The sequence below is a fragment of the Mauremys reevesii genome, linkage group 2 (genome assembly GCF_016161935.1).
Source record: "Mauremys reevesii isolate NIE-2019 linkage group 2, ASM1616193v1, whole genome shotgun sequence".
Lineage (NCBI taxonomy): Eukaryota > Metazoa > Chordata > Testudines > Geoemydidae > Mauremys > Mauremys reevesii.
In genome coordinates this window covers 236,733,496-236,746,426 of record NC_052624.1, presented here as the reverse complement: position 1 = coordinate 236,746,426, position 12,931 = coordinate 236,733,496, and the positions used below count along the sequence as shown (strand labels likewise).

General features: G+C 45.4%; 1 protein-coding gene across 2 annotated transcripts in view; it reads left to right on the top strand.

Moving 5' to 3' along the window:
• Window positions 1-2,485: 2,485 nt before the first annotated feature.
• Window positions 2,486-12,931, top strand: part of TPD52 (tumor protein D52) — a 216,284-nt gene continuing 205,838 nt past the window's right edge. The window contains exon 1 of one of the 2 annotated variants that reach the window (XM_039523247.1): window positions 2,486-2,591. In XM_039523247.1, coding sequence (XP_039379181.1) covers window positions 2,570-2,591 — 22 coding nt within the window. In that variant the 5' untranslated portion in view covers window positions 2,486-2,569. The remainder of the gene's footprint in view (window positions 2,592-12,931) is intronic. The other variant, XM_039523246.1, reaches the window with a different exon arrangement.

Genomic DNA, 12,931 nt, shown 5'->3' with positions numbered 1-12,931 from the left:
AAATATAGTTCTCGCTGAATTATTTATGTCTTTTAATATCAGAGATATATCAGTTTCGAATACGTATCTGTGTTCAATTTTGTGTTCAATCACTACCATAATCAAAAACCATTACTGTGAGATATGTAGACTCATCTCACTGCACAGGGTGTTACATGCCTAGCTAAACTGATTCTTGCACACCAAGATGAAAATATACCCATTATCTTGTTTTATCTGCTTGCTATATTATTATGGCATCTTCACAATCACTTCGTTCGGAAGCTATGTATATGCTAGAATGTAAACAAATAGCTGTCCCAGATTTCATGGAATACCCGAGATTTACGTTTTTTTTCCTCATTGTCTAGGCATCCTAAATTGGCACCTCATAGCCCTCTATTGTGATCCTCTTTGGCATGTGACAGTGTGCCAAATGTTCATGACAATTTTGGTATTCACAAAGCCCCACACTGTGTCTGTCTGGCCACTCATTTTAAGCAAACACTGCTCTTTTTGAGCAAACAAAGCCATAGATAGCAGGACCAGGGGAACAGAAGGGAGTCGGGGAAGAAGTGTATCTGTCAATCTAATATTCTTTATTGACATACTCACTCAAAATGGTTTGCTTTTATGGCAGACTCCACAGTTATAAGCTTTCAGCATTTAAAGTTATTTTAGGAGAAAAAGCTCAGACTACATATGTGATGTTTCAGGTTCAGCCAGTGCCCTGTTTTTTAAACTGTTAGTTCTCTTTAATTGTTGTATGCAGTGTTATTGTAGCCATGTCATTCCCAGGACATTAGAGGCAAGGTGGGTGAGGTAATATCTATTATTGGACCAACTTCTGTCCACTTAGCTGTGATACACTGAGTACCTTTCCTAGACCTGAGGAAAAGCTCTGTATAGCTCAAAAGCTTGTCTCTCACCAACAGAAGTTGGTTCAATAAAAGATTACCTCAGTCGCCTTGTTGTCTCTCTCATTCTCTTTAATGCAGCAACAGTGCTTTTGAACTGATGATCTACTAAGTGCACTGGGTTGCTTTGTTTAACTGTTCACAACTTTCAAGGGGACATCTCTGAGGCTAAAATAAGAATATAATTTAGTTTCAGTAACACAGTGCAAGTTGTAAATATGCATATTATTTACAAGCAAAAATATAATAGATAAATAGAAAAAAGAAATAGCCTCAGCCGTCACAACAGGGTACAGACATATCATGAATTAGTGTTACGAATATTCAGCCTGCCATAGGCTTCTTTAAACCAGCTTGTGTAAAGTGATTGCTGTATCAGTTCTTTGAATAAATAAAATAATATCAAGTTGCAATTATTAAGCAACTTTTATTCCAGGGTCCAGAAGCACTTTATAGAAGGTAGTGAGTACTGTTAGCTCCAGACACTCTGGTGATTGATGAACATGTAAAGCTCTGAATAAACAAACAGATATTTTTATATAGGAAACTGAGGCACAGTATTAAATAGAATAATAGTTACCATGGAAATGAGTGCAATGTAAAAATCCCAGATACCATCGGTACACAGATTGTGGTATATGAACTTCAGGCCCAATTCTGCAAAACATCTATGCATGTGAATAACTTTAGGCATACCAGTATCTCATTTTAAATCATTCAGACTGCTCATGTGTGTAAAGTTACTCACACGAGTAAGTGTTTGCAGCACTGGATTTGGAAATAGAGAAATACCAGTCATTATGTGATATAATTTATAAATGCCTAGATGCTCAGATTAGGTTAGACCTGTTTTGCAAAATGTAACTGGTGCACTCACCCAGGAAAAGTAATCTGTATTTGAAGAGTAAATGAAATATCTTTACTTTTACCATTATGATCATCATCATAAAGGTAGAGAGAGTGCTGCCGCCTCTCATGACTTTATCACAAGTCTGGAGATATTTGGCATTTTATGGCATCTTAAAGACCTGGCTCCTGGAGCCATTTGAGGACGATGTGATAATTTTGCCTTTCATTTCAGAAAAGACATTTCCAGCCCGCTAGGTTTTAGAGAAAAGCTTGAAAACAGGAACCCCCAAGACTCATAAACCAGCAGGCAAGTATAAAGACCCCCCTCGTTATTATTTTTAAATCTACTTTCTAAGGGAAACTTGCGATTTCTTGGGGCCTGATTCATGATATTTGAACGCCTGGTAGCGGGCACTAGGAGGGCTGATGGGGCCGCTGACAGACGCTCGTGTCCGGGCTGGTACGTTTCCAGGACAGCTTTCCAATACGGCCGGATTGGGGCGCCTCCAGGGCTGCCAATCACCCTGCCCCGCTTGAGAAGCGAATCCCACAGGCGGGGCTCACGGCTCTGCCCCGGGGCAGGCACCTGGGCTCAGCGGCGCAGAGCCCCGGCCCCCCCCGCCAGGGGCGCCGCCCTCACCTGCCAGCACCGTGCAGCTGGCCCAGCCGCAGGGCGGCTCCGGTCAGGTGGCTGGCGGCTGGCTGACGTGGCCGGGAGCCCGCCCTATATGAAGCCCAGGCGGCGCTCGCGCTGCCGAGCCTGACGCCGGGGGGTGGCGACTGAGCCGGGGCTGCACGGGAGCAAGGCGGCGGCGGCTGCAAGCATGGACCCCAGCAGCGAGCAAGGTACCGGGGGACGGGGAGCTTTCCTGGCCGGGCGCCCCCTGTCCGCCCCGGCCCCGCCGGGAGGGGTGCCGCTGGCAGGGCGGGGCTGCCCGCTCGCCAGCCCCCGGAGCAGCGGGACGGGGACGAGAGGAGCAGCCACCTCCCTGGCGGCAGCGCCCCAGCCCCAGAGCCCTCCTGCCTTCGGGCGGGGCCGCGGCAGCCCCTCCCCTGGCGCCTCAGGGCTTGGCCCGCGCTCGGGGGCCCTCCGCTGTGTCCTCCCCCTGTCCCTGGCTGCATCCGGGAGGGGGGGGGCGGGGTGAAGCGGCCGCGGGGCAGCGCTCGTTGTTTGCATAGTGATTAGCTGCGCGCGCCCTCTGGGAGCCGTGGCAGCTGCTGTAGCTCCGGCGGTGGCTTGGGGCGGAGGAGTGAGGCGCGGGAGTGGAGGTAGCCGGCCTTGCCTGGGTGGGAGACTGAAAGCCCTGAACTACCCGTAGCTTGGCTTCCTCTCAACCTGCCCTGCTGGAACCTAGGCACCTCCCAGCCCTGCTCCTGCTGTGTCCCTGTCTGCACTAGCCTGTCCAAGAGGTGTGTCTTCCTCTCTTCTCCCCCCCCCCCACCCCTTTACTCCTGTGTGCCAGGCTTGACACCAAGCACCCAACCTGCTGAGATGCTGAACCCTCACTACTCCAATTTGCTCTTGTGGGTGCTGAGCACCTCTGAAAATAAAGCCCGAGGTGGGCCCAGCTACTTGGTTTAACTGCCCAATGGTCTGCCTTAAAGATGCCCATGAAAGCTTGTGGCACCTTAGAGACTAAAATTTATTTGAGCATAAGTACTCCTGTTCTTTTTGTGGATACAGACTAACACGGCTGCTACTCTGAAACCTGTTAAAGATGTTGTGAATCTGGTTTCTAATTTCTATACGCATAGATAGAATGGAATTACTCTGACTTAGCCTCTGAGATGTTGGGTAAACTTCTAAAATAGCTTATGTTCATATTTAATAACTGTGCTAGGCTCAGGTGATTGCCTTAAAACACAGGCTAAGCATTTATATCCTGTATTTCTAATGTGCTCAGCACTCTGGGTATTTTATGACAGTATAGTAAACATGGATTGAAAACCAAACCCAATAAAACACATTCATTATAGGGATGAAGTTAATTTTGTAAACCTGGTAGTGGAACAGTTCCAGTAAAATATTCTGATCTGTCAAATCTCCTCTGGTAGAAGGAAACATCCAGTATTTCTGTAGCATGAAAGAGCTGCTTTCCTATAATAAATCCAAGGTTTAAATCTACCAAAAACTATTAGCAGGAGAACTGGACCCACTAGTTACAGATATGGCTTTCTAGTGTGGGGTGGATACTCATAAGGTATGGGGCAGTGGTCTAGTGAAGAAACCAAGCCTTGGTGCCAAATCCATCTGGTGTGTTTATAATAATAAAAAAAAAAAATTGGGTGCTGGGATTTCTACTAAGGTGCTGTCCTTTATTCCTTGAGCAGGAGTGCTAGGGTAGTAGTTGTCAAATTCCTCACCAATAGCTAGAGTGGAGAAGCTCTGTTTCTTCTCCTTTTGCAGTAGAGGCACATGGAGGGGAACAGAGTGAGGATGTTGAGTAAATGGAGACTTGTTTTTTAAATTGGTCTTACTAATACTAGTGCTCACAGCTTCGCCTAACAGCAGGGAATTTGTATGACATCCATTGTGCTGCTGCCCACAGGTTTCTGAATTGCTACAGCAGAGGCACTGCAGCTGTTTGTAGACTCTAGAAGGCAAAAATTCATGGTCTTGGATTTCCTTTATACATGTATGGCTGTCTTTCTAGCGCCTCTCTCTAGATTAATCACGAGACTAAGGCCTGGGCTACACTAGCAGGGTGGGGTGGGGGGTCGAACTAAGATACGCAACTTCAGCCACGCTATTTGCATAGCTGAAGTCAAAATATCTTAGTTCGACTTACCTGGCTGTCCTCACGGCGGCAAGTTGACTGCCACTACTCCGCTTACTCCTCCTGTTGAGGTGGAGTATGGGTGTTGATTAGTGGATCGATTTATCGCGTCCAGATGAGATGGATGTATCGAGGATCGATTTATCACAACACTACGGCTGATCCGGCAGGTAGTATAGACATACCCTTGGGGGGGGGGGGGGGGAAGTGAATTGAATCTTGCACTGCTTGAGCCACTGGTGCTGCTCCTTACCTGGTCAAGCTTGATATTTGAATCCAAGTGCCCTCATTTTGTATTCATGACACATATTCAAAATCACAATTGGTTAAATGGTAAATGGCTAGTCTTGGTGTAAACAATAGACTGGCATGCCTCCAACTTGGACTTTATCTAGCTTTGGACATAACCCCTTTTGATCAGAGGCAATGCACTTCAGTTAACTCGCATGGCAATGCAGTTGGCCTGATTAGACTAAACAAGTGCACAAAGTGTACTGTGTTAGCTGATATAACTTTAAAAAGACCTCTGTGAACTTCTCTGCATGTGCACAACAAAAGGAAAGAGTTGCCTGGTAAGACTTAGTGCAGAGGAAAAATAATTAGTTAGTGAAAAGTACTGAAGTAAAACTTTCAGTTGTGCCTAAGTCCCATTGTAAATATTTGTGCTCCTAAGTCACTTTGGTAAAATTGAGTGCACATCAGTGCAGCAGGATTTATATGTGCCACCTTCAAATATTGTGAAGTACTGAGTACATGGTCCATTATGCCTTGAGATTGAGGTCTCAACTTGGTGTTTTACTCTGCAATGTAACTGTAGACTTGTTTGTCAAATTTTAGTTTAACTTTATGTGGAATGTTGTTAAAAAAGCAGATGAAACTTATGCTTTGCCAGGGCACCTCCATTGAGCTCATGTGATGGTCTACTAAGGAAAACATGTAGCTTTTACACTTAACTAAGCTGGTAAGATAAATTTATCTCCATAAGACTCAAAGTGCAATATTTAACAACTTGCATCAAAGTATATTCTGGTTTCAATATCTAACTGAAACAATTACTGTAGAGTAGACTTTATTCTAAAGCAGCTATTCCCTGAAAGTAATAGCTGTGCATTGAAACAACATGGAATCTGGAACAAAAGACTGACAAGACTTGTAGAGGGAAAGTCTTGCCTCTTCCAGAAGCCACTGTCTCAGACTAACACGGCTACCACTGTAACATAGGCGGCAGGTTTGTATAATTTTTGGTGGGGCCCAAAATGGTGGTGCCCCCCCGCTCCCGCCCTGTAAGCCGATATAAAATGAAGCTACAACGCGTCAGTGCCACAAGATTACAAGGGTCAATTAAAAGTGGAAAGTCAGAAGCAGCACTTGCCTACTTCAATATACAGTATTATATTTTGTTGCATCTGTTGTGATGAAGTGGGAATGTTCTTAATATTTTCTCTGAATACTGTGTGGGTGCCTCAGTTTCCCCTGCAAGATGCCAACTGAAGGTGTTGGGGACAAAGAGATCAGGTGGCCTCCTTGTCCAGAAGAGACACAGAGGCCAGAGGAGGGAGTGTCAGTTTGGAGCTGGCTGGGGAAATTGGGAGAGACCCAGAACTTGGTTCTGGGCTCCCCACCCCCCAAGATGGACCTGACAGAGGGGTTCTGTTTTCTGTACCAACAAGCTCTGTTTAAACTGTGTTCCCGTCATCTAATAAACCTTCTGTTTTACTGTCTGGCTGAGAGTCACATCTGACTGCGGAGTTGGGGTGCAGCGACCTCTGGTTGCCCCAGGACCAGCCTGGGCAGACTCACTTTGGAAAGTGCATGACGTGGAAGGGCATGCTGAATGCTCCGAGGTCAGACCCAGGAAGGTGTAAGCTTCTTGCCCTGGAGACAGTATGCTCTGAGAGAGGAGGCTCCCCCAGAGTCCTGACTGGCTTCGTATGGAGATGTTCCAAAGCATCACAGCATTCCCTTCCACACTGTGCACTTCCCAGAAGTCTGCACAGGCACTGACACTCCCTCCTCCGGCCTTTGTCTCTTTTCCAGGCATTAGGAGGCCACCTGATCTCTCTGTTCTCCAACACCTTCAGTTGGCACCTTGCAGGGGAAACTGATTTGGGAGAAATGAAGTAAAAGCTGCCCAAACCGAGCTTGAGCACTCCTGAATTTTGAGGTGTTCAAATCTGGAAGGCAGGTGCTGGGGGTGGGAGAGGGCTGTGGGCTCCATGGGGGAGCATGGCAGCAACTGTCTGGAGCTGCATGGAGCCAGATACGCTGGTCTGAGTGGCACAGTAAGCGGTTTGGGGGTTGGAGAAGAGGTAGGGAGTTCCGGGGGGCAGTCAAGGGACAAGGAGCAGGGGGAGTTGGATGGGGCAGAGGTTCGGAGGGGCAGTCAGGGGACAGGCAGCAATTGGATAGGCATGGGAGTCTAAGAGGTTTATCAGGGGACAGGTAGGGGGTGCGGGCCTGGGGGGAGAAGTTGGGTGGGGTCTCTGGAGGGGGCAGTTGGGGACAAGAAGGGAGGCTTAGATAGGGGCTGAGGTCCCAAGGGGCAGTTAGGGGCAGGGGTCTCGGGAGGGGGTAATCGGGAACAAGGACCAGTGGGGCTTAGATAGGGGTGGAGGTTCTGGGGGCAGTTGGGGCAGGGGTCTGGGAGGGGGCAATCAGCGGACAGAGGCTGGGATTCAAAGGGCTCTGGACTGCTGGCAGCCGCGGGATCCCAGAGCCCTTTAAAACTCAGCCGTGGCAGAGTCAGAGGACTCTGGGCTGCCTGCAACCGCGGGAGCCCAGAGCCTTTTAAATCCCAGCCGGGCCGGGAACCAGAGAGCTCTGGGGCTGCCTGCTGCGGTGGGGAGCCCAGAGCCTTTTAAATCCCAGCCGCGGCTGGGATCAGAGGGCTCTGGGCTGCCTGCTGTGGCGGAGCCCAGAGCCTTTAAATCCCAGCGCGGCCGGAAATCAGAGGGCTCTGGGCTGCCCGCCGCAGCGGGCAGCCCAGAGCCTTTTAAATCCCAGCCGCGGCCGGGAATCAGAGGGCTCTGGGCTCCCCGCCGCGGCAGGAAGCCCAGAGCCCTCTGATTGCCGGCAGCGCACAGCAGGGGAGAAACCTAGCTCCAAATATTGCTGGAGCAGAGCCCCTGTCTGTGAATATTCCTGGGGCTAAAGCCCCAGGAGCCCATATAAGTCGGCGCCCATGCACTGTAAGTAGTATCAGCAAAAAGAACGAGGCATATTTGTGGCACCTTAGACTAACAAATTTATTTGGGCATAAGCTTTCATGGGCTGTCCACTTCAGGAACTTGAAGGGAGTGTTTCTCTGAATTCCCACTTCTGATCTCCTTGTACAAAACGAGAATATGCCCCATCATAAAGTCAACTACTCTGAAATAACAGGGCTCCTCTGTAGTGAAGACAAACATAGCTAAATCCCTTTAAAAATAAGGCTTGCAAGAAACTAGTCTAATGAAATATAGCTATAAGCAAACTCTATTACTGGAGACATGGGATTCTTGTTCAGCATTTGATAGGCCTGCACTCACCAGTGACTTACCACTACAGTGGCCTGTCTTCTTGAGGGCACATCTAATTAGCAAACCGGATGTCTCTTTGGATTGTAAACTTGGCTGACAATACTAGTCTTGTCTCACTTACCAACAGAAGTTGGGCCAATAAAAGAGATTGCCTCACCCACCTTGTCTCTCTAATATCCTGGGACCAACATGACTACAACACCAATACTAGCCTAGTCAGCCAAGCAAACTGTTGCTTAAGAAAGCATAGTGTGTCAGTAAGCTGTATCTCATTGACTCTTGATGGCTGCTGTAAACCCAAAAAGAATATGGGGAGAGGGTGAGAAGGCAACCCAGAGGTAGTAAAGATAACTCGTAACAAGCTCAGCAATAGCCAGAATGCTGAAAAGATCAACTTTGTTTGAAACTAGCAAAAGTTGGACTCTTTTTGCTTTCTGTCTCACTCTTTTCTGTGGACAGTGGAAAGAACCTCATTTAGATGCTATATATAAAATTATTGCTACAGTCTAGGAGATGTCTATGCCATGAGCAAGACAATTGAAATAAGTTTATTGGTCTAACAATGAGATTTGTGAATGAATTGTGATGCAAACAGAGTGATGATAGTGAAACTGCCATGTAACCTATGTTTCCACTTAATAGCTGTCAATTCAGGGTAGCAACCTTGTAACAATTAAGTTGACAGCTGCATTCTCACCCTGTGAATGTGAAAAGAATCCTGGATGGATTCTTAATAGCTGTTCCTGAATTTTTGTACTCCACTATATCGTATGTTAAATATGAAACTAATTGTAAATCAGTTGGTTACTCAAAACAGTAACTTTAAAAATACACAGGTAAATGCATCTCAGAACAAACAAATTAAAATACACTGAAATGAAGAACTTCATAAACTTAGCCTTGAATACTGTAAACTGGGTTTCTTCACACTTGTGCAATAGAAAGACTTTTGTGTAATGCTGGCTAGAGACTAGTTCTTGTGCACTAGCAAAACACTAGATTGGAAACACTGCAAGAGAGCCTTTAGTTTTAAACTGTTAGCACTAGAAGTTTTACTTTATAGAACAAAAAGCAATTTACTAAAACTAAGTGGGTGTCACAGTATTCATTAAAAATGCTATTTAAAGCTTATTCCTTGTTAGTGTTAGAATCTGGGATAAATCTTTCACTACAAACTAATGCTGATAAATCATGGAGTCTTTTTTGCTTTGTGGTGGTTGTATTCAGAAGTAGGGTCTTCCCTCACATTAACTATAGGCACTAATGTTGCATGTCTAACATCGTAGCTAACAGGAATGGTGGGGAAAGGAAACAAATGTGCTTTAAAATCAGGAGTGACAAGCATGACTTGACCAGGCAAATAGGCCACCTGTATGACTAAGAAAGTCAAACTTGTATAGCTAAATTCTCTCTTCACAAAGTCCCATTTTAAAGTGTGACCAGAGCAGATCTGCTGTAGAACCTCACTAGGTTGAAGTTTGGCTGACTAGTCAGTCCATACAAGACCCATCAAGTTCTGCCCTGCTGAGTAAACTTTGTCAGCTTGTATCTGTTCTTGTCAAGCTTGTTTGAAAAAAATCAGACTTTCATTAAAAATCTACACATTTCAAAATTACTTTCTTCACAAAACTTTCTCTACAGTTGTGCATGGCTAGACAAATGGTAAATGAACAGTTAAGGGATCAGCCAATTCTTACTGTCAGTAACTCTTTGGTATCCTGACATCCAACTAACCTTTCCTGTAGGTTTTAGAGGTCAAGCTAACAAACTACTAGATGACTAGAAATTGGCTTTTTATTCCTGTTATAAAGCCAGAAGGGACTACTGATCTCATCTGACTCCTGCATCACCCTGACTGTAGGATTTCACGGAATTGAATTCCATTAGAACTAGAGCATGTTTTAGAAAAACATCCAATCTTGATTTAAAAATAGGATTTTTATGGTGTCCAAGTAACTTGTTCTGCCCTCCTGTGTATTGTAGCAAATCTTAGTGTAAACTGTTTGGGTGGAGAGTGTAAATCAGAAGGTGAGAGTGAGAGAAGGATTTCTTATTGGTGATAGGTTGGCTCCTGGATGGCTAACTGGAAATGCCCAGACACTCAGATGCTTGGAGGGAGAGGTAGGTGGAAGGCTGAGGAGAAGGGTGTCTCTATTACTCTGCCTCTTCCAGCCTTTTTAGACCCTCCTTCCTCAACAGCTTCATTGCCTGCATGCCTCAGGTACTTAGAGCTTCCCCAAGTTACCAGCAAGATAGTTGATCTGAATCTTGTCAGTTTCACAGCTGCCTATAGCATTCCCAGCAGCTTCAGTGAGTAGCAGCTGAGGCATGTCATTTGTCTCTAGACTTGGAAGGGTGCCATTCCACTGACAAACACTTTGTACTTTCAGCAAATGGAAGGGCTAAACTGTCTCTAAATGAGGATTAAATGTTGCAGTCAAACTTCCTATCTTAGCTCTGTTATAAATGCTACACCTAGCTATTTTTTTTAGAGTTGCTCCAGTTAGGCCTGATCTACACTTACGCTATAGATTATTTTAATTCTACTTGTAAGGGGGGGTGTGTCTTTTTATTTATTTATTTAAACTGTTAGTTATGCCAGTGAGAGCCCTAATGTAGATCAAGTTATGCTGGTATAATGTTCTCTGTACTAGTATAGCTTATTTTGCTTTCTTCACCAGGCTAAGCTATATCAGTATATGCATACTTGTACCCATACAACTGCATCTATGCTGGGGGAATTGCTGCTATAACTATTCTGATATCATAAAGTCTATAATGACATAGTTAAGTGGCAAAACCTTAAATGAAGACAAGGCCTTAATTCTCTCTCCCCCATATATTTACCAAGTGGAACTGGCTTCACTCTAAGCTTCAGTCAGAAGTGCTTCTTTGGCAAGAACATCATTGGTAAAACACTTCCTTAAGCTCACTCAGCTAGGAGCATCTAGCTTTTTCTGTTCTCTTGAGTTTCCTTTTCCTGTTTGCAACTTCTATTCTTGGGCCAGATCCTTGGCTCCAAAGCGTCTCTGTTCTGTCAGCACAAACCAAGCATGCATTTTCTGGATCTGGATGAAGGACTTTCCTTAGTGTGGGGGAATTCCTAGATGGTGTCCCCAGCTCTTGCTGTAGGGGACATTTGGGGGAAGGGGGGGCAGTGGTATGACTGGAATGCTTTTGTAATTGGTCAGTCCTGGCTGCCAGGACAGCCCCTTTGCTTAGGCTACTCTGTATTATGCCAGTAGCTAGTAGCAGGAGACTACTCTAAACTATGCTGGGTACCAGCCTGGTGCAGAACTGTTACTAAACAACTCTACTGAACCCCTTTCAGCAAAACCTGGTGCTTATTAGGAATAGCTGTAATTGTAAATCTAGCCCCATAGAAAGGAGCAGCAGGCTTACATATAACACTCTTCTAATTTTCCATAAGAATCTTGTCTCTATGCCATCCTTGCTCCAGTACTAATCTCATGCTTGCTTTTGCTTTCTAGTGTTAGATTTTTTTTCAATGCTACTGGCCATATAGAACAGTTCCTATATCCCGGCTACGCTAGACATTAAACATTTCTCCCCTTATTAGCCTGCAAGTACTATCTCTTTAAACAATTTTTTCTCCATAGGCCAGATTCTTTCCTGTGGCAGAGCACTGATCTGCCTAGGAAATGAGGGGATGTCTGTCAGGGAGTGGAGTGAGGCTGCCTGACTTGCACAAGTCCCTATGAGATTGAAGAAGTCTCTTGGCTGTTCTAAATTCCACCATTGCTATGAGGGCTCTGTTGGTATCAAGAGCTCTGCCATGCTTCCTCCCAATCACTTGTATTTCTGACACCAGGGTGTGGGGCAGCTGGTGTAGGAGCCACTTCTGCCTGTTTACAATGGTAGAAAGCTCTCCTATGCCAACACAAAGGGGTCTTGAAGAATCTACCTTCGTCATAGCAATGTACAAAGGTGTTGGCCTGTTTGGCCTATGTACTATCTATAATTCTGTAAAGTATTTTGGGATTTGAGATAAAAATGACATAAAATTGTATCCTTTCAGACAAATAGTGTGCAAGATGGAAACAAAACAAAATTTAGTGTTTCCATGGCAGCAGAACAGTGTAGGAACTTTACCTGAATGCTAAGGATTCCTGAACTAACTTACAGAAAATTTTATTGTAGACTTAAAGGTGTTCCCCCCCCCCACCCCGAACAGAATAATAGTCCAGGTTGCTGACCTCTGCTCAGCAAGGCTATTAGGATTCTTTCAAAGTGGCTTCAAAGCAAAAGTACAGCTTGACTGAGCTTGTATCAGAAAAGCACACAGCTGCTTCTGCTGGAGAAATAATCTTCCCTAGTCTTAATATCTTGGCTTGAGGTTCATTGTGTGGTGGTAGATGTTTAACTTATCCTGATCCTTGGGTAGACTGCTGAGAGTAAGCCAAAAAAAAAAATGGGGACTGGAAGGGAAAGCAGGTGCTACAATAAGACTACTCACTGAACTGAGGAACTACTATACGGCCAGAATTGTCAGTGTGAGTCAGCTTAAGCTTGGGCCCCATATAGATTCTTAATGTAGAGGTGCAGAGCATATGCAGCTCCCACTGATGTACTTAATTCTCAGGGAGAGAGTTAATGGAACTAGGCCATTATTAGCTAGATGCTTAAATTGAAGCCCTTAAAACTAAAGTGAAGCCTCTATCACTAAGACATACTGAGCTTTTGTGGGGGGGGGGAGGAGGGGCAGGGAATGGAGTGAAGACCAGCTGAGTGCCCTCAAATGCTGAAGCGTGAAAATCCTAGAAAACAATTCTAATGCCTGTCTAAAATCTTCTGTTGATAAGGGAAGAATCTTAGCTAGCCAACCAGAGACTGCTGTGCAGAGCTGGAAGTTGATGTGGGGAGGTGTCTT